At 35.2% G+C, this 26,863-nt stretch overlaps 1 protein-coding gene across 6 annotated transcripts in view; it reads right to left on the reverse strand.

Moving 5' to 3' along the window:
* Window positions 1–1,399: 1,399 nt before the first annotated feature.
* The window catches only part of LOC149065001 (uncharacterized), a 145,776-nt gene continuing 120,312 nt past the window's right edge, over window positions 1,400–26,863 (reverse strand). For 5 of the 6 annotated variants that reach the window (XM_089254925.1, XM_089254924.1, XM_089254928.1 and 2 more), the window contains 9 exons: window positions 26,278–26,382; window positions 23,122–23,177; window positions 22,441–22,546; window positions 21,040–21,212; window positions 19,194–19,313; window positions 18,603–18,700; window positions 16,901–17,061; window positions 11,947–12,296; window positions 1,400–9,649 (listed from right to left, as the gene is read on the reverse strand). In XM_089254925.1, coding sequence (XP_089111051.1) covers window positions 9,167–9,649; window positions 11,947–12,296; window positions 16,901–17,061; window positions 18,603–18,700; window positions 19,194–19,313; window positions 21,040–21,212; window positions 22,441–22,546; window positions 23,122–23,177; window positions 26,278–26,382 — 1,652 coding nt within the window. In that variant the 3' untranslated portion in view covers window positions 1,400–9,166. The remainder of the gene's footprint in view (window positions 9,650–11,946; window positions 12,297–16,900; window positions 17,062–18,602; window positions 18,701–19,193; window positions 19,314–21,039; window positions 21,213–22,440; window positions 22,547–23,121; window positions 23,178–26,277; window positions 26,383–26,863) is intronic. The other variant, XM_089254929.1, reaches the window with a different exon arrangement.

Here is a 26,863-nt window from a genome sequence, read left to right on the forward strand (position 1 = left end):
TATGAATTTTGACAAATTAATTAAAATGCAGTTCCTTCTCAATGGATAGCGTTTGATTACGATCCAAACTATCAACGGGTTGCTGAAATAATGCGTTTTCTTTATTAAAAAAAAAAAAATTCCCATTCAAGATCGTAGCTCGAAAAGTTTGTAAGTCGGGGAGTGGAGAGCGACAACAGAATTTTTGTGGAGCGGCCGCAAAAATTTTCTTGCACGGGGCCGCGAAATTCTTCAGCCCGGCCCTGCCAAGAAAGCGAAGAACCAGTCAGTGATTGAGCGAGGGACGAGGACAGGAGTGACCTGGAAATCAAGGGACCAGATCAGTGAGTGACCAAAAGGTGTGATCATGTGAATGACCAAACGAGTGACCCAAAGAGCTAAGGCTACGACAGTAAGTGACCAAAAGATTGATCTACAGTCAGTGAGTGGCCAAAATAATGACCCGGAGATCGAGGGATTTAGGCCAGGGAGCGTCTGAACATGGGAGTAGAACCAAGGGATTAAGGGACCAGGTTAGTGAGTGACGAAAACATTGTGTAAGCATGTGAGCTACCAAAAAAAAAAAAAAATGATCCAGAAGAATGTTACCCGTGTAATATTGGAGTAATAATATAAATGGTTAATTTTTAAGTCCCTTCTGGTCCGGTTTCCTGCTGCGTAGCTACAGAGATTCAAATTCTTCCCGTTAATCATTTCATAAATTTTCCGATTTCTTTTCATTAATCTTCAATTTCGAGGATTTTCTTTAATTTTCAAAAATTTTGATATTAGTTAACCCTTACAGCAGCACAAAATCCCCAGATATGTCGTCTAATTTGATCCGCCTTATTTTGGCAATCCCCAAACATCTCGAGTTCTATAACCCTCTCATTTCGGCATTGACGAGCCCAAATTACCGTTGTAAAGATTTCTGTTCCCGATAGCATTTTCCTTTCTCACCCCCCTCCCGTCATGTCAATCAACTGCCAGTAGGCGGAGTGAGCTTTTGTTCCAAGTCTGATAACGGAAGGGGAGAGACGGTGGTTTTTTTGTCTTCTAGGTAGTATAATATTATTGCGTACAGCATAAATAACGGGAAACTAGGTTTTTTTAAATTGTGTTGGGGATAGAAAGTATAGCATTTATCAGCTCCACAATCGGGGGGGGGGGGAACATTGTCGAAAATATCCATCTATCTCCCCCATTTTGAAGTGAAGATGGTAAATGCGTCGATTTTCATGTCATGTGAGTCATGTTCAAGGTTTGCTGGGAGACCAGCTCGCATGCCAAATCATTGACCCTGTCCTGCCAAGCCCTACGTTCATTGTAACATCAAGATCCATCATCTCTGCTTCTGCAACAAGTGAGAACGACATCAAGTCATGGAAAAGACAACAGAAAACGAGGCTCACAATCAAACTGCGTATATAACATTTTATTAACAATTCTTTTTAATGAACAATAAATATACACCTTGAACCTCTTACGCAGCATCAAATGACAAAAAAAAAAGGAAAAATCACATTCGCTGCTCCATTATAATATTATATACATGAAAAAAGCTTTCCAAGCACTCGCGTGGTCATCATCACACATTCACACACTCGCTCATCAATCACATCACGAAAAAAGCTCTCGAATATAACATCCATAATTCAGACAGAAAACGAATCTTCACCGCAAATACATCGGACATCAAGAAAATATCCTCCGTTGAGAACACTATTCATTCTTCACATACTTCAACCCACCATCGAAACACAACTTTCTATTATTACACCGTAAATACTATCATGCGACATCCAACTAGTAGCATATTCATTTACTAATAAATCAACAAAATGTCTCTTTGGTGATCCCTTAGACCAAGAAACACAACTATATAACGCCACCACACGGCCATCTTGTGTGTGGTGATCTACATTTACCTAAAACTAAACTTTTAAAGTAAAATGTGACCCATCATTTGATTCGGAAAAAGTAATCCACGGATGTGTTTATACATATAAAAATGTGCGACTATGTTAACAGATTATGTGACATGAACTTAAAAGAAAAACATAGCGTCCATCTTTCCAAACGAGTTCAAACTAAGTATATGATTTCAATGTCCGAAAGGAAAATCTTATACTCAAGATTTGTAGTTATTTTAATCGACAAATACGTTTTCAATGGACACAGTAATAGCTGAATGAACGCCAGAACTCTTTGCCACTGGACTCATCCCGTTGCAGAGATCTCTTCCGGCAGAGTCTGGAACAATACACAGTAATAATAGCTATTGCAAAGCGACCGAGAAAAATAAAATTGATGTTACTCAGGAACAGAACTAACTGGTAACTGATCATAATCGAGAAAAGCGGATTGAAACTAGCCTATATAATATATGTTGTCAATATAATTACAGAGTGGACGAGAAGTCAGGCCATTTCAACTTTTTCCGCTGGAAGAGGGGGTGGGGGAGCCAAAAAATTTATACTGAATATATGTATATATTTCTTTGTAAAAGCCAGGAGTGGGGGGGGTGGCAATTGTCCACCTAGATTTCCCCCCTTCCCAAATGATGGACCTGCGCATGCAAGAAGTCCTGGATACATTTTAAAAATTAATAACGGATCAACCAATCAGGAGTTTGTCGACTGAATAAGGTCCTGTTTTTATGAAAATTTTCGTTGCTTTTGTGAAAAGGATCATTAATTTTGAGAAAAATTAGTAATTTCGTGTGAAGTGAAATACCAAAGCAACGTCACAACAGACAAAATGCCCAACGAGGCTGCAAATAATCTAGTTAATTAATTTACCTTATTAGAAATTAAATGCCAAATTTATATGATTTCGTTCATTTATTTTGTGAAAAGGTCCATTTTTCAGATCCAGAATTTTTTGAAGGTCTGAAAAACGGACCAAAATTTTGGCTGGATAGACCCCTGCTAATTGACATAAAAAGGTGCGGTTTGCGCCAAAATACTTATCATGGCGTAGATTTTTTTTTTGAAAAATTTCACTCACAGATGGCACTTTAAAATGAAAAACTCAACGTAACACATCGAATACAGCACAAGCAGAGCATAACTAATATTTAAGACAATTTGTGCGCAACATAAAACTGTCACATTTCGATATATGAACATCTTTTTTGAGCTTGGGTGACTACACTGGTGAAAAGGTGCTCATGTTAAAATGTACTTTTATGCTACGCAAATTGTCAAAAACAATTATGCTGTGTTTATTTTGCATTTTATATGATAGAGTTTGTTTTGCAGTGCCACCTGTGAGTAAAATTTCAACTTTAATTTAAAAAACTAAAGGCCATGACAAATATTTTAATGCAAATCACACCTTTTTATGTAAATTAATTGATGTCAAGGATTTCTCATCCTCCCTGTATATTACGATATACTGATGTCTCGTCGCAACAAAACAAGACTTGAAGCCTAAAATATCAATGAAGTGTCCCTCAATTTTAAAATTTACACCCACTGCCTTGTTACAATCTGGAAAAGTAGACCACAATGTGGTAGCAATTGTTATCATTGTTCATCAATTGTTATACAATGCAAAAAAAAAGCCTTATATGAACCCAATAAACTGGTCCTCGAAAGGTAACCCATTCTGCAGATATAGCGGCTGGGAATCAACCTGCTAAACAAACTTAAGAATGAATACCTCCTTCTGACCCCTTTTGTGGTAGCTTACGGGCTATAGAGCTGTCCTCAACAAGAATTTTGTCTCCAAATATTTACTGAATACCTTCGAACCGAATGTCTACATCTACTAAAGACATCTTCAGCTCTGTGCAAAGGCCAGAATAAGCCTGTCTGTAATGCGATTGGCTAGCTAGAGACAATTCTGCTACTATCAACTTCCGCTGGAGAAACCTATCATGGTTAGGTTTATAGTAAATAATGTTCTGAAAAATATACTCTGGACTAAAGCTCCATGTCCCGAAAGCTACCCTAGTAGCACAAAGATCTATATCATAAAATTTCAGTTTTGAATATTGATCAATATCAGGCCATGATATCGATTTTTTTTAAAAAAAGGCAGAGATAAATAGATCTATCATGAATGTGACAAAGATCTATATTGAAGGACACAGATCTATATTGTGAATCTGATGTAGATCTTAGGAGACAGATATATATATATTGAAAGACAGATTTATATCACATGCACGATATAGATCTATCTTGGGAGGCATAGATCTGTATTGTGAATCAGACATAGACCTATGTAGGAGCGTCAAAGATCTGGCCCTGCAAATCCAGACTATCAGGAGATATAGATGGCGCTATTAGAATACAGAAATACAAAATCAGTATAATGACGAAAACCAGCCGTGTACATCCTTTGAACTATTATTGCATTTGTTACTAAAACATAACAAATTAAAATATTGTCTCAAATACAGTGAAAGTAATTATATCAGTTAAATTAATAAATTCACTTTCATGGCTTTACACATTCCATTATGAAGTCAACATAATTAACCCGACTTTATTATTAACACATTTCTTTTCTTGTCAGATAAGAAAAGCAATCAAAGTACATAAATATGGACATACAAGGAGATTTTAGACTAAAATTGTCTATAATCTTAACAGAAACGTACATGTCTGAATTAATCTAATATGTCTGCTTGATTTAGTTCGAATGAAAATGTGAACTCAAGGCAGAAGGTGTGTTATTTTTGGAACTTTCATAGCCAAGTCTTCTCGATAAAGGTTGATTAGCCTCTTTCTTAAATATTAGCAATTAGCCTCTTAAAAGTTGTTCTTTAGTTGTATTTAAAAATCATTTTTGATCACATCCTACCATCAATATACAGTAATCGAACGGCAAAAATCCTTTGTGTATCATCATCCTTAGGATGTTATTAGTTCAAATATCTCTCTGTAAAAATTAATTTTCGTGAATCTGAGCTCTTTCGATTCAAAATATTGAGAAATAGTTTTTTCCGAGTGCTTTGACTGACTCCTGTCAGAAAAACTGTATTTTGGACAGGTTCTTTTAATGGTCGTAGATATCTCGTATATCATGTCTAAATTTAATGGCCCTGTAAAATGTTATGAAATACGACCCGTGTAGAAAAATTTCCATCTATAACAACAACACTAGCACCATGTTGCGGAGGTATATAACACTAACACAGCTATGAGATACTAGTTATCTGCTTTATGCATATTTTTATTTTTGTGCAATTCCTATAATACTGTCCTTAGATGTATACACAATTATCTAACTTTCCCATCCCCCCCTCGCTTTAACATATATTATCTAATACAAGCTTCTGAACACTATTCCTGCAATAAACGAATATAGAATATCTGTATAGAAACAGGGAAATATTAAAAAAGTTATTGTGTTCGTTAGCTATCACATATACAGCGAGAAATGTTATTTCTTTTGAATGAAAAAGAATATTTGTTTCACTGTATTTTGGCAGTCCATAATGTACTTACATATATATGTGTTTAAATGATACAACACATGTACGTCTAAGATAGGATAAAAGTTTGATAAAGATATGTAGTCTACTGTAATAATAATGAAATTGATATCTTCCGATTCATTTTTCATCATCTCAAAAACAAAAACAAAAATTATTCGGCCATATTCCTTTCACTGAGAAATAATCCAGTCATTGTATACGATGTTAATGTTTTGTAACGGACCAAAAGAAATTATTGTTATAAACTTTGAAAACATGAGTTTCATGATTCGGGAAACTATCTTTAAAATATGTCAACATCAGAATGCTATTTGAAACATTTAAGCAATAACATCCACCATCTTAAAAGCGTGATGTCTAACCTTCTAGGTTTTCTGGATCACATTAGAAGAAGAAAACTGTTTTGAGAGCTACATTCAAAATACAGATGTTAGCTGATGAAAGCACAAGAGCTCAGTGTGACACCAAATTCACCATTATAAGTTGTTTTTTTAAATTAGCTGAGCTATTCCCCTTACTTTTTAGTGCAAAAGTCACTCAAAATCTAGTCATAATTACATTGCAATCACTCATTAGGCTGTACCAGTAGCTGTTTGGGAGCCACATGTACCTGTGGTTGAGATCCAGGCCATTACATTTAATGCCAGATGCTAGTTTTGCACTCTGAATCATGTTCTAGATAATGTACAATACTTGGAAGAGAATAGTGTCACACATTGAGACTTACTAAAGAGCCATCCTCGGGCATGACTTTGTGACCAAGACATTACAAAATATCTTGTTCCTAACCAAGGAATACAGATTTTACAAATTCTGACTTAAAATCAAGTTGCATCCTTATATTACTCCGATTTGATGAAAGCTGTTGAAATTGTATGTATCAAGTGTATAAATGCATCTATAAATGCACTATAATTTTATGCATCATTTATGTACTCATTAGCTGTACGCAATGATTCATCACCACAGAGGCAATTTATAACCATAGAGAGAAGTGGCTATGGTTAAATTATATTGCATTTCATGAAATGAACCTAACATGCATGTAAATAATGCATTATGGTGCTACTGTATATCTGTATAGCTTCCTATTCAGAAATGAGCGAGACTGCTGATTATATTTCTTGATGTACTTTAAATATTGTGTCAGTCACTTTTTTTAATTATGTTAATATACATAAAACAATCAAGACAGTATCCAAGAGAATATCACTAAAAAATACATACGAGTGCAAACTATGGTAAAACTTCATTCGAATAAACGCTAACGATGTTTTACCTCCAAAATCAAATCACTCTACAGTAGACTCGTGATAATCCGGCCTGTCCAGTAAATCCGACATTTTTAGACAGGTTTTTTTTTTCCCCCGAGGGTAGAAGAGGAAAACATCAATGCATGTCTGTGCACAGACATTTATGTTATTTGAATGGGCTTTCTCAACTAACTTCCAGTAATCTGTCACATCCTGATCTGATATGTGACGGACTAGCGAGAGCCTACTGTGTTTTGAAATTCATTTCTCTCTCTAAAACCATATAATATATACAAATATAATTGTTCTTAAAAATCTCCTGGACGTTAGTTTCTTCATACACAGTGGCATCACATAATCGAATGCCTGAATTCCATGAGACTACGCATGCATGAAACTGCATAGCATTGCCCCGAAACTCTATGTAATTCAGCACAAATTTTACAACTGATTATTATTGAATTACGAGACACCACTGTGTGAATATTTTTTACATATTTTTAAACATTTAGAGCTTTCTCTCCCCCCTTCCCCATAAAAAAATCCCTGTAGTCACAATGAAATAATATTTAAAATTAATTTTCCCCCTTTTCTCATAACATTCAGCCATGTCTTGACTAGAATCATATCAATTATATAATATGTAATCACAGGCAAGTTTTCCACGATAATAGACAAATTTTTTTCACACGCTACGAGAATTCACATTTATATATATATATATATATATATATATATATATATATGAATATTTTCCTTATATAAACACATCTTTATGGTTATTGGAATTTAAAAATGGTTATTTTTTTCCAACACACAATGTCGTTCAACTTTTTAATAGCTTTTCTAGTGTTTTATTTTCAAATTACAATGGAAAATTTACATTTATACGAATATATACTGTGTATATCCTACTCTCTGGAATGAATATAATTGATGGAATTGGTATGTCTCAGGTGTAAAATATATATTTAGAAGAGAATTTTAGTCACTTTCGAAATTAAATCTAGGCCTGTACGATTTGAAAGAGTATTTCTATAACTTCAGCAATTTTCTGACAAAAACATTTTCGTCCAAAGATTTTCTGCATATTGTGCACAATAAATTAATGAGTGCCTGCAAAAATATCCTTCTATAATCTCGTAAAACTAGAACTTTAATGCCAACACCTTATTACATACAGGGTGGCCAAATCGAATGTCCCTAATTTCAAACAGTGATTGAAAATCAGTAATGTCGCATAGGGTGATATTAGGAAAAAATTGGCTGCACAATTCTAGGAGCTTGAAGATAAATTTTCTGAAACCATCATTAGGCATGCTGTCATTAATATGAGCTAATAATGAGGAAAATGGTGTCAGTACAGGACAAACAGGGACAAATTGTTTTGTGAAGATGTCAACTCTCTTCGAGACTGGGCCTGATTTCCTCTCTCCAAAAAAGATACTGTTTTTTTTTTCCAGATACGTGTCCAACAGAGTAAGCAAGCACAATTGCCAAATTTGGGGCTCAGCAAATCCCCATGAAATTTTTGTAGAGGGAAAGAAACAGCCCAAAATCAATGTGTGCTTTCTCATTATATGGTTATTGGAAAATTTTTTTTCATGACAGCAAATGACGTGGTTGTGATTTTCAATTGCAACATTCAATGAATGAGAAAGGAATAAACAATTATGGATGTTTTTCATACTAATAAAAAGCTTTACAGGGGATTACAAGAATGTTACCATAACCCCTACTTTGCTCATAACCCCGTATTTTACGTAAGCAGATCTGCTTATGAGGTTTCTACTACTACTACTAAACTGCATGTACCTCGTCTGCATTCCTCTATGGAATTTCTAACAAATGGGTACATGTTGGAATGTGCGTGTATGTGTTGTTAACCTAACGTGAAGTTGGTTCCTGTGGAATGCTTGCTGCGTTTGCTTGCCAAGTGTGGCCATCTATGTTCTGGAAGCAGACATATTGGCTGGTTATTTCTCGCTTGTGACATGGTGCATGTTTCAAATGTCGAGGGTATTACACTGTACTGTGGCATCGATGCTCTGAAGAAAATGCATTTGTTAGAAAATCACGGAAATTCTCCTATATAACTATTTTTTTTTTAAAATGTAGATAGATTTCTAATTGAAGGAAGGCGCAATTAAATTATACATACTAATACTACCCGTTCGAAAAATTGAAAAGAAAAAGAGATAAAACTTATATATATAATATATATATAAAGAGAGAGTTGAATATTCAGTCCCGAGATGAAAAAAAATCGTAAATTCTTGTATAATTTTAAAAATTACAACGAATGTTAAAAGTCGATATTAAACTTTAAAATTAAAAAAAAAACAACTCGTGAATTAAAGTTAAAATAACATAATCGTGTCAAAATCAATCAACGAAGAAGACTATTAATGTATAGCTTCTGCTTTCTTCACAAAGATCAATTAAAAATCACAATATTCAAATCTATCGATCACAAATATCCTCATTCATTCAAAGAAAAGTGCCCATCACAAACACCTTGTAAGCTCTCACTTTTTGTATCGTTGGCTTCTCTCCTCGGGTCATCAGCTGCATCAACGTCTTGAACAGAATCCTTGACTGGAAAAGTCATGTGATAATAACTTTTCGGATCAATATATTCTGGATCGACTGTACAACTTTCCGCCATGCGAGAGCTGCCGCTGATACTGCTCGCATCTGCCGGTTCGTTTATCCACTCGCCTTGGGAATTACAAGATAGACTAGAGACGTCAAGAATGTAATCAGCAGTCCTATGTTCCTCGAGCATCTTCAGAGAGATGCACATCTCTTCGCTTTGTTCTTCGAAGAGACAATGTTCAAACACAGAGTTCTCACTGCTTGCGGATGAAACTAAACTGTCAGTTACAATCAGGTTTGTTGAGGTGATGTTTCCATTTTGGACCTTTTCTTTTGATCCCTCGGATGTTTTCGATTGGTTAGGTGCCTGTGTGAATGGAGAAAAAAAAAATTTAAATTAATGCTTGTACATAAACAATCGGAAAACCATTTTGTTAAACAATAGTATAATTTATTATTTAGTCATAATTAATGGAAAAATTATGCCATCATAATTTGATTGTTATTTTTAAAAATCTTAGCAATGTTAGATTTATCTACTGAAAATGTCATATCGCAGCTGTAAAGTAGTGATAAGAATTTCATATCAATGTCTTCTCCAGATACTGCAACTGAACCTTCATTTTGATGTGGCTATTATGTGTATTATGTATTATAGCAGTACATACTGTTAAGAAAATTATGTGTTTGAACAGTAATTTTTTTATCATGTATTATGTCATTTTTTGCCTGTAAATAACCATTAATCTATTTCTCTATAAATTTCGCCAAATTGACAATAAAGTTGGCAAGTCTGGCGACAATGATTTGACAATGTCATAGTGCCAAGAGAAGTGTAAGGATCATGCGAGAACCATCAAAATTATTCCAGATAGTTTTGTTTCCCTGAACATTTGCACCTGGCAGTCCAGTGGTTTGGGAGCTAGCTTCTAACTGTGCAGGTCTGAGTTTGAATCGCGGTTCGGGCATGGATGTCTACTATCACACTAACAAATTCCCTGGACAGATCGTAAAGATCTCTTGGGAATATGTGGTGATCACATTACCATTATTATTATATAGTGCCACCACTTGTGTGAAACTAAGAGCAGTTTGTTGAATTTTAGTCAGAAAACTACGTCTTAATTTGTAAAAATGCACACTATTTGTCAAAATTCACTGCTTGTGAATATGTGTATATATAGCTGTTCTATAAAAATAAATCTGTGTTGCCCATGAAGTTGCTTTGCCATCGAGTGCTTGAGACATAATCTGGAACAATACATCAGGCATGTGAAATTCATCCAGAAATTCACTTAAGAAAATCACATGTAGCTGAATGAAGCTAGGGATGAACCTTGGTGATTATCAAAAGAAAGCTATTTCAAGAACGGGAATAAAGCATTTCCAGCTGAAATTTTAATAAAAGGAGTTCTATTTCTTTGCACAGTCATGTCAATAACGTTAAAAAATGCTATAAATGCATATCAATGCATTTAGGAAGGTTCAGGACCATCACTAGGCTAGGGAAAACTGGCACTGCCCGTGGGCCTCGAGCTGAATGGAGGGCCCCAACAAAGGGATTCCATTTATTTTGCATAATAACCCTTTCAGGAGGGGCCCCCCATGGAAAAGTCTGCCCCGGGGCCCTGAGAAGATGATTTGTGATATCAGAAAGCACTGTACAGGGTATTGTGTACAATATCCAAGTGTTGTTGGTATATTCGATAAATACTAAAAATATCACTTTTACCATTGATTATGCGTAATACCTTAGTGTAATTGGTGAATTTTATAAATATGAAAAAATTCCCAAATGAATCGGATATTTGATATAGTTGGACTCTGAAAATGTCATTAATTTAATGAATTTCAAGATGAATTCAATTCAATGAACTTGAAATTCATTAATGAAATTCATTTAATAAATTTCATAATGAATGTGAAATTCATTTAATAAATTTCATAATGAATGTGAAATTCATTTAATGAATTTCAAGATTTAACAATTAAAATAGTGATTTCATAATTGAAAATTTGTTAAACAGAAAATTTGTCAAAAATAAAAGTTTGTTATATTGAGGTAGAATCATCAAATTTATTAAATAGGAGTTTGTTATATTGAGGTCTGATTTCAGAATTTGTCAAATAAGAAAGATCTGTTTAATCAGTTTATTATATCAGGTTCAGACACTGACTAACAACATTTATCATATTTTTCTAATACAAATTGGGGATTATGTGCATAATAACTGGCAAATGTGATGAATTTAGTACGATTTATAATCTTTACCAACAACGCTCGGGTTTTATGTATGATCACTGGTAAAAGTGATAAATTTAGGAAGATTCATCAAACTTACAAAAATGGTTGGCAAATATAAATAATAACCGGATTTATCACATTTACCTTAACATATACATTTCTTGAATCATGATGAGCAGAGTGTCTTTAAAAATGAAAACCCAACTACCAACTTGATTCCGTTGATTATAATTGTTCAAATATTTTATTTTGGAGTGCATATGTGTATGGCATAACGAATTCAATGAAATGAATGGCGTAGCAGGTTAGCATGCACACAAAATGTTAATAAGCATAAAGAAAAAATGAATTATCAGAGCAAAAGAAATCCACATGCAGTTAGTACTTCTAGGCTTTTTTGGGAAAAATATAAAACTCACATCACGTAAACTGTTGGATCGTTTCACCAGTTTTCTCGGCGTGTCTCCTCTGGACTGAGGGGAGAGGTCAGAACTGCTGCCCCTGCTCCTACGTGGGCTGGGCCTAGAAGGAGATTTGAATTGCTGCCTAGCAGGCGACTGGGACTTGCCACTTGGTTGTATTCGTTTGTACTGCGTTCTCGGAGATCCCGGCGACAGAGAACTGAGCTCTTCATCGTTCATGTAAGTAAAGAACACGGGTCTAGTGACAGAAGGTGGTCGTGGCGATTTTGCTGGTGATAAGGGAGCTTCCTCTTCAAAAGTTTCGGGGGCACATGACGACGAAACCTCTGCGCTAGCGTCAGCTTCATCTGATTGGGATAGAAAGAGTTCAACACTGGATTTAGAGTTGATGATTGCTTGTGGTTTGCCATTAATTAATAACTTTTGTTACATGCATTTAGAACCAACACCAGTTAGGGGTGAAAGTTTTAGAATTGCCTGAGCTGTTTGATGTTTCGAAACTTTGCATCACATGTTCATAGTGGCTACTGTGATACTAGTTTCATTAGTTTAAATTTCAGTTATTCCCCAGAATCCATTTCAACTAGAAGAAATTAAAACAACACAGCTGAAAGGAGAGGTTAGTCGCATACAGAAAACACGAATTAAACTTTATGGTTTTGTTGGCCTTTTGTTTAACTACAACCTTTTTACATGGTTCCTAGGATTACCCTAAAAAAGTACATAGGTTGATTTTTTAGTAGTGGCAACTATTTATTTACTGGGTAGACTTACATAGTATACATACAAGGTTCTAAATTTTATAGGCCTTCATATTCTCAGCCCCTGGCAGCTGAACAAATCAGACACAGCTCCTGCTGCATACGGCTTTGTATTGTCGTGCAGAATGATGGGTGGGTTGCACACAAAGTCAAGTGTTGTCATTTCCTTCTCAGAGATGCTCACAGATTGTTTTGCAAAAACAGTGATCTGCATTAACGGTATGGCTTTGGTGGAAATGGCATGCTTTATGATATCACTATTCCAATCATAGGTGAGAATCACCATAGCTTATGCATTGCTGGTGAAGGTGGTCTGCCAAACTGTTGTTCTTTGTGGTGACCTGTAATGACGCCACTTGGTTGATTGGCACTTCAGCTTTGGCTCTTACCCACCTTGCTACTGCTCAGTAAGGTAATGAAGATACACTGAAAGTCTCGTGCAGTCTGTGGTAAGCGGGTTCATGTACCCATTAGGAATGTGTATGAGGTGCATGTACAGTTAAGTAGTAGTCCTTGATGACATTGTTGTATACATAGGCATAAAGCAATTGGAAATATTGGGAGAGCTCAGAATTATTAGGGACGGGGGTTCTCAAACCAAATATTTCCATAGGTTATTATGGTGATGGTGGTGAATGTTGGGGAGGGGCATGGGCCAGATACAAGTTCATGCCTATGGTTGTATGTATATACACACACACATTACGACCTGCAGCACTTTTATTTCAACCGGAGCATTCAACATTAGTGAAAACATTGCAACTTTATTCCAGGATCAGCTTGTTTACAACTGTTTTTTTTCTTTTATAACTGCGCATGGAAGGGGAGGGCGAGTTAATTTGTTTTGATGGAGGGTAGGCATTTCACTTACTTGCAGTATAAACATGGCCTGTCTGCTTTTCACAGCATCACTATAGCATTGTTGCCAATATTAAAAAATCAACACATGTATTTATCTCACATTGCTTATGGAAATTCCTACTTAAAGGTTAGTTGAATCAAACCAGTACCACCTGGTTTATAAATTCTCTATCACTAAAATTGTAGAGCTATGATAAAAAGACACATATACCCGCATACTTAAGCAAATAAAAATGAACAAGCGAAGCTTAATTTGGAAAATATAATAACTTTTAATAAACAAATTAAATGATTTGTTTCTACTTTGCAAAACCTAATTTCTGACACAGACGCATAGCAGAATGCTAGATTGAGAAAAGATAATTGCTATATACAGTAGTTCAGCGGTATACAGCTACAAGCACCAATATCCAAAATTAAAAATTAATTTTTTGAGACAGTATTCACAGTTCTGTTGAGTTGTCCGATTGGGCATAAGGAATAGAACTGATTTCATTTTCATACATTTTTGTTTAATACCCGGAATAAAATATTTGTCCATGCGTGTATGACAAAGAAAATGTGCACAAGCGTGACTTCCAGCCAACAATATAGCTCTGTGTGCGAAACATGAGAGGGATTCGATAAATAAGGTGACAAGATGTCTCATTGCATAAATTTATGCAATTATATTCTTATATGAGAAATTTAAAGAATAGAACAAATTATATGATTCCGATAAAAAGCCTATCTAAGAAAACTTTTGCAATAGTACACTAATATTAAAACTTTTGTTAGACTTCACTAGACCTGTTAAAATTAAGAGAGTAACACATTAAACTTCTGCACATTGCTGGAACCAACACCTCCAATTGTCAATGAATGACATAGTACCAAATAATACCAGCCAACGCATCCATTTGCAGTGGGGTACCAAGAACCTATTGTGGGGATAAAAAGAAAGATAGCATACAAAGAGGATTCCTGTTTTTTTTTTCTGCAAAGACTTACAGGAGAACAGGGATGCCACCTATGAACTTGCAAACAGAATACAAATCAAAAGTGACCTCATTCACTAGACTGAAAAGAAATGTAATTGTTGATAGTGAAAAAATCTTTACAGGAAACTTTCAAAAGAAACTATTCGGTTAGGCACATCATCCTGCAAACGGTCTTCTAGAGCAACAAATGACATTTCTGACGATAGCAAAGCCAAGTCAAATATAATGTTTCTCACAGATGGGTAAAAAATTCCAAGTGGTACACAGGATAAGCATGTGTTACGATCGAAGTCTGAAGCACTGCAAAGTTTGTAAAGTGGCCCTAATTTTGGCTAAAGTATTATTTTCAGAAATGACTAGTGATTTTTCTATCTGGCTGGCCAATTCGTAAAGCGGCTGGAAGTACCTGACCTAAGCTCAATGTGCTGATGTAAGGCAGTCCGGTAGGTGCAAAATTAATTTTTTCCATTGCCAACATGTGATACATGACTACATACAGCAGCTGTATTGGATTAGCTCCATGTGACGAGAGAGAAAAATATAATATAGACCTTGTTTTTCTGTCAAACTTTGAAAGAAAAAAAAATGATTAGCCACAACTTGGGACAATCATCACAAAAACGGCAACTTGGTGATGACCCTGAATCATGCCTTTTCTTTTTGGACATAGGCCAGGGATTCGCAGTCACTTCGTGAACTGGTTAACCAAAGCCCAAAATTCGGACATTGGCCAAGTCAATTTACAACGAAATTGGAACTTCCTTCTGAATTAGTCAGTTTTGGGTTCTAGCTGTAGCATGTACATTGGGGGAACATGAGATGGCAACATGGTCTACAAAGCTAGAAACTGGAAATTCCATTTTCAAAGACAAAGCATTCACCCTTTTTGAAGCTATTAAAGCAACAAAAAACTATGATGAAAAACAAAGATTTACACAAACAGTCAGTTGATTCTACTCATAGTACGAGACCCTCTTACACAGTATGAACACGTATATATTCATATAAAATAAGTTTATTTAAGATCTCAAATAATCAAATGTGAAAGCAGAATGATAGGAAATCCCTGAAATCCTATCATTATGCAACATCATGCAAGTACATCAGAAAACCCTTATCGAATTCTTAGAAGGAAAACTTAGAGAAGCTACACAAGAAAAAAACATGAGTGAAAATACCAATTTCACCTGTGTTGGCATGTTCCTCAGAGAGACTGGGAATCAGAGCAGTAGAATCAATGTAGTGATACATCGATGTTGGGTTCGGTTTTTGAAAAATCAAAGTAAAAAATATATATCCTGCATTCTCACCAAGAGGGTAGATTGTATAAATGAATCTGGCAGTGTTATTTGTCGTATCTTGTCACGTGTTACAAAATGGGTAATATACACACGCGAGAGGTCTTGTCACCTTATTCATCTCAAGCACATATAAAACATGATTTAAGTGCACAGCTGTGCAAAGTTAAGTCTCTAGCTTTGTGTGAAAATTGTATGTGATCTGATCAATTTCACATAACCTTAAATAAAACATGTCATCTCATCAGATAAGAGTAACATTATAATAGTTTTTTTTTTATTTTGCTGTCAAGAAACAACTTAGAAATTATTTTTTTTTGTAGGAAGGTATAATAAGAATGATTCTGAAACAATGCCCAGTAAATTCATCACCAATAATTCATCGGCAGGAAAATTAACTAGGAACGATTTCATCACCATGTGTACTGCGACAGAAACAGCAAGCAATTGAGCAAATAATCAAATGACAGACTGCATGTAATGGAGAGCAAGCAGAGCTGTCTCAAGAGCATTTTATGCCCCCCCCCCCCCCCAGCAAAATGAAACCCTCCAGACATTTAAAAATTTCTACCTCACCAATTTATGTTACTCTCAAAAAAATCTAACCCTATCTCACTTTCATGAGGCCTTTCTGCACTTGAGACCCCCAGGCTGTGCCTGGGTGGGTCCCATGCATTAAGACAGCACTGAAAGCACGTGGATGATGCGCACACACTTTCTGACATAATGGAAACAGTGAGTAAATTGAAAGCAGAATCAGCCAAGTAACTAAGAGTTAACAAGCTCAGTTTAAGTTCCCTCTCTATGTTACTCATTTAAGAATATACTATCGTAAATTAATTTTCCTGTTGATGAATTGTATAGCAGTGAATTTTCCATGAGCCGATTATGCCTAATAATTACACAAAAGTATGCTTTTTGATCAATTTGTAAAAATTTAATGACTTAAAACCAGACAGTAACGTGTTCTGGTGATAGCATCACACAAACAGTTCAAACTTTCTACATTCAAAATATTTCATTAAAAAATATATATTTAATGATCACTCACTTGTTTCAGGTTCATCAGGTAAAGGTACAGTCATGAGAGAAGTTTCGGAGACCTGCTTCAACCTCCACAACAATTCTTCATTCTCCATCGAGAGACGTTTATTGATTTTGGTTTCTCGTTCGTATGTCTCTTTCATCACTTGATGTTCGTTGGATAATTGCCTTTTGATAATTAACAAACATTAATTTAGTGATGCCATATTTCAATTCATAAAAAATGTGATATAAAAACAAAATAAGGAAGGAAAAAGAAAATTCTTTTTTCCCATCATAGAATTTATAATTACAAAGTTCTTGTATAATCTTTTATGTTCCGAATCTTGTACCATAATTGTATGAAAAATTTGAATTATTTAATTTTGTCATGTTATTCTGAACAATCATTAAATTTTGCTCTCATGCCATGGTCTAATCATGTACACTGTCCATGTTTAACATCAGAAACAGAGCAGAGGACAGCATGAGAGGCCAATGCTTTCCCAACTGTGAGGCACAAATGTGGGCCGATCTACTCGTTAAAAAGTCTCGTCCCAGAGTGCAACAGGCATATGACGATACAATTATTGAATCATCTCACTTCACTCATAGTTAGGAAAACTGATGGCAGATGGCGGCACTACACATAACAAGCATAACACAGAAACAAAACTTCATGTCAGGTTCACTACACATACATGCACATTCCAGCATGTACCAATTCGTTAGGAATACCATAGAGGAATGTGTACAAGGTGCATGTACAATTAGGTAGTAGTAGTGAATGTCATGATATTTTTTGAGAACAGATAGATGCCACCCTTGTTCTTAAGCAAAATTGACTTATCACTTAAAAAAGAATAAGAAACAGTACCTTGAGAAATATGTGACTTGACTTGTGAGTAGCCCAAATTACCAGCAAAACTCGCTAAAATTACTCAACTTAGTCAAATATTTGATTTACAGGATGTCCCATTAATTTATAAATAGTTCAAGAAATCATGAAAATTAAAGAAATGTACTTTGCTAAAAAGTTATTCTCACAAAGAATTTTTTTCGGCACAGGAAAAATAATTTAGTTTTAATATTTGCCAATAGGGGGTGCTGCACAAAAGCAAATCACTGAAAATATGCTAATCAGAGTCCTATAGAATGCCAGGTGTACAGTTAACAGCTCATTTCTCTCCCCGTGAATTTCCCTGTTATTGGCAAACTTATTTTACCTCTGCCATAAATCACAAGAGGAAGCTTTCCAAAAGTTTTGGACATCAAAAGATAGTGAAGAAAGATTCCAGTCCAATCATCAATGATTTGATATTTGCAGTGGCCTCTATCGTCAAGAATTTGAACTTTTTTCCCTGCACCAAAAAAATCCCTTCTTTATAACAACAGCCTTCAAATATAACAATTCCTTCAATTTTTATGAATTTTTAAAGTACTTTTGAATTCATGGGACACCCTATGTATGCTTTTTGTGGGGATGAAAGCTTTGAGCATTTGCATTATCTCATAAGCAAAACTATTTTTAAAACTGCGTGAAATACTGTGATGATTTACTTACGTATGAGTACTATAATGCAAAAAGTGTGTGTGAAGGAGACATGGAACTAATTAAAGATATCTCCATTATTTTAGAGCATTTTGTGATACAAGTAACTTTCAAGGATGAATTAAACTCTTAAATCCGGGTACCCACTGTATCCCTCTATCAATGCTAGAATTCTCACCTCTCGATGCGAACTTTTTCATTCATCAAGGCTTGAAGATCTTCAGCTCTAGCTTGTAGCATCTTGATTTTCTCTCTTGAAACATGCAATTCTTCAAGCTGGAAACAAAAACGTGAATATAATATTGCATAAGCAAATATTGAAACTGTAATTATGCATACCAGTTTACACAATTTCCTGGCATAATTCAATAGTAAATTGAGATGATATTTGCAATTATTACTTATAAAAATAGAATCAAAGTAGTCATGCTTGGGGGGGAGGGGAGACCGACATGGCTTCAGCCTGAGTATGGCTCAGCCCCTCTTATCACTTGAATGGCATTCAACATCAATCGTATCAGACTTGTACAAGGGCTTCAGTCCATTACTCAGTCCAAGGAACTATCATAACTGTTAAAATGGCTTCAAGTTCGTGAGCCTAGGATTAATCCCATTATTTTTTAACTAATAGAGGGAACCAATGGGAAATCCTGGTGTATGGTCCCCCCCCCCCCCCCCCCCCGCTGACACAAAGGTCGTAATCTATAACCCAAACTTCAGGATGTAGGAGTTACGAGAGAAAAAAGGACTCGCCAAAAATCGTATTTACCTCTTTCTGCATTCCCAAATTTTCCTTCCTCAAGGAATGCAACTCATTGTTTTTAATCTCTAGAACAGCTTTCAGACTATCGACTTCATTCTGAAGATCTTGCCTCTTTGATGTGAGCCACTGTTTAAGTAAAAGAACAGGAATTATTAGATGAAGAAAAATCAATAGGAGATGGTATTGTTCAAAGTAACAAAAAATGATCTCACAAATCATAATCCAAATAATGGCTGTGTTATCGAATTAGATAAAATCTTATATTCGCTAATTAAAGCAGCTTCAAAACTTCAAAAACATGCTCTCTATATATACGTTGTGGTGAAAACCTGGTAAATCTTATGTCTTTACCAAATTGAACGGGTGAAAGTCCAAAAAATGTTTGTGAACATTCCTATTTTAGGATTTCACTGATCCTATCAGTGAAAGCCTATTTTCTTCTACCACTGACTGAATGATTAGGTCTTTTACAAATATTCATTAATTAATCATCATCAACTTACTACTACTTTATACTAAATATGTATTGTTATCAAAAACAGGGTTGGCGGAATAAACCAGCTGGAAGAAACTACTTTTCCTTTAATAATTTATCATATAAGTTAGAATTTATGATTAAGATATAGCAAATACAGTAAAACCTCGTTAAGTTGTCACCCTAATAAGTCATCACTCTGGTTAAGTCATCGTTTTCTTCAGATAACAGTAGCTTTCAAAGAAAACAATTTTATTAAACCCTCATTTACTTGTCACTAATTTTGAATAACTCGTCACTATGAAAAAGTTTCAGATAGAGGAACAGATGATTTCTATGGCTTCCTTTAAAAAAATAACTTGTTTACAACATTGCATATACTTAAAAGAAACTATGAAAGCCTTATATTCCAAAACGGAACAGTTTGAGTAACAAAAGTTATGCTGGGGAAGTTCATTTGCAGACTAAAGTTTTTGAAACATTATTGACTGTTTAAGCTAGACCTAATTTTCGCATGGGGCCCCACTAATTTAGGGTTTCAAATTTAAACAAATTGCCTTTGTTAAAAAACCGGACATTTTTTCCAAAGTTGAGGTCTTCTAAAGTGTGCTTTTCCCTGCCAAAGGCCCAAAGGTTGTTAAGGTTCAATTAATATGACTGAAGCCAACTATTTTAGCTGGCAAGATCATGTTGACAGTGTATTTCAATATTGATAAATCTCTGTTGAGAGATAATTTTCCTGTTGGTCCCAGAATTAACAGAGAAAAATATTGGGCACTGCATGGGAAATTATAACAGCTGTCAAAAACAGACAGCTAGCAGAACTCTCACATAGACATTTTACATCAATGGAGTTTTTTTTTTTTGCAAGATCTTGTGGATCACAGATCACCCATCTTGCCACCTTTACAACTACGTCCATTAAAAAAGGTTCTGAAAGAAGTGGGCACAGGATGAATCATGATCTGAACGCAGTTCGTGGTACTGTGTTAAAGAGATGCAACAAGACTCTGTGAAGGATACAGAGAACCTAGTTCAGAGCTGTGACAGTTATTTAAATGATGGATGTTTAACTATCTAAAACACTTTTTTACTTTCATCAGTCTGTTATCATAATGATTGTTTTCTTATTCATAAAGTTCGTATTTTAAGACATGGGTACATGTTTCGATCAAACAACGTTTATATTTGATCATTTAATCCTTTAACTGTGCAAAGTCAGAAAATATGAAGTTTCTCCCTTTTTCCCTCCCTGCACCCCAAACCATCTGAAACCGATTTAGTAGGATATTATACACTCATCATCTATTTACACACACGGTGGGAGCAGCATAAAGGTTAAAACGCTATAAATAAATGAATCTAATGCTTGGTTACCTGAAGTTTTGAATCAGTGTCTTTCTGCAGTGCTTCTTCCATGTTGTTGGATAGCAGCTGAGCATCTTCACATTTCTTTTGAAGTTTCTCTATCTCTGCTGTCAGAGAGTTCTGCTTCTCCATGTACCTCTCCTCGAGATCATCAAGTTCATGTTGATGAAATATTTCCATTTCTAGGAATAGAGTAAAAAGATGGTATCCGGTTAGAATTGTATTTCATGCCTGTCAGCTAAAATATATTCTAATTCATTTTGAGTTCAATAGAAATTGCTCAGTTATTTCAAAGCCATTTCAACAAATTAGAAAAATATATTTTATCTACTACGATATGAAATTGCATTTTTCTAATGAAACATGGGCGTTTTTACAATATACATAGAATCAGGGCCCTACGTAGCAGACTTTTTCTTGGGATCCCCCTTTGAAAGGGTTATGTTCAGCAAACAAAGAGGGGTGTCCCCCTTAATACTCCTCTTATTTTTCAATGATTAAAGTATAGTACATACAGAACCGTGACTGGGGGGGAAGCAGGGAAGGCTGATACGCCGGGTGCTGGACTATAGAGGGGATGCCAAATTCCTTCTTTAACTGCTCCTTCTACATTACACAGAAGTGCCAAAATGTGTGCTTGCGCTGGTCAACAAAGCATCCAGTCACAGCCTGAGCATATACACACTGCTAAAAAAATATAGGCTATAATTGGATCTGAATAGAAACCCTCTCCACACCAAACCAAAAATGCCTTTGACAAAATTAGTTTTACCTTGTTTAAGGGTAAAAACACACATCGGACACAAGAATTATCTCCCCCCTCCGCAAATGACAAGATTTAATTTGCGAAACAAATATTCAGACTAAGTGTACATTTTTTGTGGGACTCCCATTTGAGCATTTCCCCTGTTGTCCCAGCCTAGTTACAGGCCTGCATACAATTGAGATAGCCTCTCAAAGCATCAATTAATGACTGCTTCACCTACCTAGTCCTTAGTTTCACTTAAAATGTTTAGACTTGTTTCTTTTGCGCATAGAAGCATTTTCATCACCAGTGTCACTAAGCAGCTTGCATACCCTTCACATATGAACATGAGGGAATTTTCATTTAGCAGATAAAATTGGAGGTAATGAGGATTTAGAGCTTTTCCAATACAGTATGATTAGAGGCAGCATCAATAATCATAACTAAAAAAAACTCTTGTTGGATGCATCTGCTCTATTCTGGTAAAACTTGTTGAAAATTTAATCATCTCAAAGAGGCATAACTGCAATAGCATCGCAGTTATGCCTCTTGACTGCACAACTGCAATTCACTGTATGATATATCACACACATAACTACAAAGTTAACTGTTGAAACAGTAGAAAAATAATATCTGCTCGGAATATATTCTTAAATATGCCTGACCTTCTCTTTGTTTCAAAAGTTCCTTCTTCAAATCATCAACCATTCTGGCATTCTGTAATTTCTCTTCTTCACATGAGGCTTTTAGGGCATCTGTCATACTTTTCACCTAGTAGAATAACAAGTTGAAGTGAGGAGGAAACATAAAAATAAATATTCATAAAAAAACATTGAAATAGAATTTTATTAAAAAGATTATAAAATTCTCACAACATTTTAAAAATCCCTAATAACGAACTGCCTTCGAGGCACGAATGCGAGCCGGCCTCCCATTTAAAAAGCCATTTCCATTTTTACTTCAGAAAATATAAAACAGATAGCAGCATGAACACAAAACAAGTGCAATTCTACAACATGGATACGTTAGGGTCACACATTCCGGCATGTGAAGATTCATTAGAAATTCTGAAGAGGAATGTGTACGAGGTGCATGTACGGTTAACTAGTAGTAGTAGCCAGCAACTGCGCCAATCTCCATACAGTTGAAAACGAATCTTATATGACACTATAGCACTCAGTTAAGATCATCCTTTAATATCAGCTCTTAGAAACTCCAATAAAAGAATGGTTACACCGTGCCAGAGAAGAATAGAGGCAACTATTGGAACTAAAGCTGGCCACAACTAAAATTGTTTTTTAAAATGAATTTACTCGTTAAAGTGAAATAATATGCAGAAAATTTACCTCAGTATCATGTTTTTCTTTCAGCTTCAACATCTTTGCTTCATGTTTGACGGTTACTAAAAGGAATTAGAATTTTGACATGTCATATACATCACAAAATTGTTTTTTTTTCTTATTAAAAAGAGAAAACTCATGTACTAGATTATACAATAACATAACTAATGAATGATAAGACACTGAATAATCCATTTAAACACTGGTAAAAACATGATAAATAATAACGTGATCATCACGGATTCCCAAGAGATCAGCATGATCTGTCCAGCGAATTTGTTAGTGTTAGACATCCATGCCTAAACCGGGATTCAAACCCACACCTGCACAGTCAGAAGCTAGTTCCCTAACCACTCTACTGCCAGGCAGCAATGGTCACAAAGTATTTTATCGAAGTTTTTATTAACCAAAGTTTAGGCTATCCAAGATACTTTTTGAAAAGCAAGTGTAGCAAAACATATAAAATACCTCAAACGGTTTCTAATTACAAATCTCAGTACGTATAGCAAGAGCTTCTCTGCACGTTATGTGAAGGTACCGTTTCCAAAGTGTGTGCAAATATATGTTGTACATTGTGAATACCATAAATTTATTGCATTGTAATCATTTGAAATTATTGCATTCATGTAATGTAATTTAAAATAACATTTGTTCAAAAACTGCAGTTTCCACTACTCCCATTTCTTTTTATTATACCTTAAAATCTGATAAGGTCCCCCTATAATTCAAGATTTTGCTTACCCTTAGGTCCAGACTACATTAGGGTGCATAATTGGGGGGCCTACTATAATGCTAATACTACCTCCATTCTACGCTCACTTTAGCAGTCTGTCAGTTGCCACTTTCTTAATTAAGGTCTGCCATAACAAAACTTCTCTATTAAAAGGGGAAAACAAGAACATATAAATGAATGATGTACAATTTTATCCTCGCTTGATGAACAGATAGAACAGTGGTTCCTAAACGTTTTAAAGCCTGACCCCCCCCCCCCCCCCGTTTTAACAAGAAATTTATCGGCAAACCCACTATATACGGTGACCATGTGTGTTTGTTTTCCGGGACATCAACTTTTTGATAGTAAATGATAATGATCTTTGATAGTAAATGATTTTTTGATAAAATGATCCAAAACTAAATTATTTTTCCAAGTGTTATACTAACGCATGTATTTATTTTGTTTTTTGATGTAATTAGTGTTCGTTTTTGCAAGTTGGAAGAGTTGTGAAGTGTATCTCCAGTGATTTTTGTATAAAGGGTGACTCAGAAAGAATCATTCGATTTCAAAATGATTCACTTGAAATTGACCATTAATGATATTGTTGTAATGTTATTGTAAATGACTTGTTAAAACATAGACTTTTTTGCGTCACCTTGATTTGAGCGACCCTGTATAAGTATCAATTCGGTATATTGATTATTGTACAAGTAGAATTTGATAAAATTACATTATATGGTGCATGGTAAATAGCTGCTCAGTTGAGTGAAGGTGTTTTTTAGTTTCGACATATTTTTATTTATGTTGCAAAAAATAGACATTTCTTATTTGGAGGTTTTAATTTTGGAAAGTTTCTTGCGACTAAGCTAGGGGAGGTTCACGACACATACTTCAGGAACCACTGAGATAGAGGATTTGAAAGTTTGGATTTAGTGAAAATGTGCATCACTTGGACATAGTCAGAATAGAAGGGTAGAGATAAAGGGACTTATGGATTTATAGTTAATTACAGATGGCATGAATTAATGTGATGGCATTGATATCAGTGATGACAAAATGGGGAATAAACACCACAATAAAGCAGTCTGTCTGTAGTCCTGCATTTTTAGCAGGCCGGGAAATTTTTCATAGCATGAGTTTTTTCAGCGCAAGACTTTTAGGATCAAACTGATAGTCTGGACATACATTTTCGGATAACACTAGCTCCTAGTAATTTTAAAGACTAATTTCACTCCTCACCAAAATCTTAAGGGTTATTATTTTTTTTATCAGTGAGAAATGACTATTAAAAACATTATCTACAATTTGAAGGAGTATTTTCACTCCTCAATGAAAAATTTGTGGTAGTAAAATTAAATTTAGATGCATGAATCATGTATCTAGATGCGTATTGTCGAACACTGCTAGAATAACTCATCTTTTCCACCTGCATGTATCAGAGACAGAAATGAGCTGACCAAATTGCAAATGGATGGGGGACACCTAAAAACTCATTGGTTGTGTACATCAGCGATGGGAAAACATTTTTATTAGTGAGCCAAAAAACAAAGAATTTTGGCTGGCTGGATATATTCAGGCATTGATTTATAATTGGAATTTTTATGCTTAGAAGTGAAACGCCACAAATTCTGCAGCAGGCTAGACCAGGGCCGCAACTAGCGGGGTGCAGGTGGGTCTGGTGTCCCGAGTGCCACACTAGAGGGGTGCAAATTTCACTCTTTAACCTCTCATTCGACATTATGAGGGAGCGCCAAAATGCGTGCTTGCCCCAGCTGACCAAGCATCTGGTTGCAACCCTGGGCCAGACAAAACTAAGTGGGCCGCATTTGGTCCAGAGGTTGTGGATTGACTATCACTAGTGTACACAGTGTGAAGTAAATAGATTCATTATCTCATCTTCCTATAAATTTGCATATTTATTCTATTTTGAAGCCGTTCATTTTAGCCTATGGTCAATTTTTGCTTTCTTTATAGTGCTCCTTAGCGATTTACAAAATGTGTCTTCGAATTTCAGGCAATAACTGGAACTAATTAAATGATCATACATGAAAGCCTATAGGGAATCGTATTTCGGCTAATGAATGTGATTTCAAAATGAATCATCTGCATTAACCAAATACCTGCTACTGTTCAGAATACTGTAAATTTAATGTCCTGATCTAATTAGCATGCCAAACTATCTAAGATGATAGTATGCAAGTCAAGAAATTGAACGTTAATTTTATCAAAGGAAATGTGGCCGCTAATGGTGGCATCAGGAACAGTATTTGTATACATTTTTGATATTTGTATTTTTTCACCAATGCATGATAATTACCACTGCATATCATTATGTATTACATGATAATCTACCTGTGTGAAGTCACATTTTTGTGGAGCGCCAAGTGTCCATCTTTGAAAGGTTTTCGACGTATGAATATGAAGAATATATCGCAGCGTTCACTTACTTTTCTCAACTATATCATTATGCTCTTTCTGCATCTTTTCTGACAGAAGCTCCATTTCTTTAACATGACTGGTGTTCAAGCTCTCGACTTCGTTCTTGTAATGTGCTGGTAAAATTGGAAGAAAAAGAGGTAAAGCAGCTGCCAAAATAATATACACACAATGTACAGTACATAAAAATAATGGTAGTTAAAAGAAAACTATTTTTCCCTAAAGTTATGACAAGCAGTTGATTAATGATATGTTCTGGGAAAGTATTGTTGAAGACAATCAAGCTTATTTGGGAGCAATTGTTATACCCACAAATGCTGTCATAGCTTAAAAGAAAATTACAAAACAATAGGAAGGAGAAAAAAAAATTAAGCCGTTGAGAAATGATTCAGGTTCTCGAGAAAAAGGATAAGCCAAACAAAGAAAACAATGACCGATTTCCAGAAGCATATTTGAAATAGTAAAAATCGTAACCAATTTTGCATTTTTTAGAGAAGCTTGTACAGCTAAGCACATGGCTCAAATCAGTGTCAGAAATCATGTGCACTAAAGTTTTCATTGGTTAACATCCAGAAGAAAACCTAATACACGTTTGCA

Source organism: Pholcus phalangioides, unplaced genomic scaffold (genome assembly GCF_987345545.1).
Source record: "Pholcus phalangioides strain wild (caught in Gottingen) unplaced genomic scaffold, Ppha-v1.0 ptg000042l_1, whole genome shotgun sequence".
In the NCBI taxonomy this organism is placed as follows: Eukaryota; Metazoa; Arthropoda; class Arachnida; order Araneae; family Pholcidae; genus Pholcus; species Pholcus phalangioides.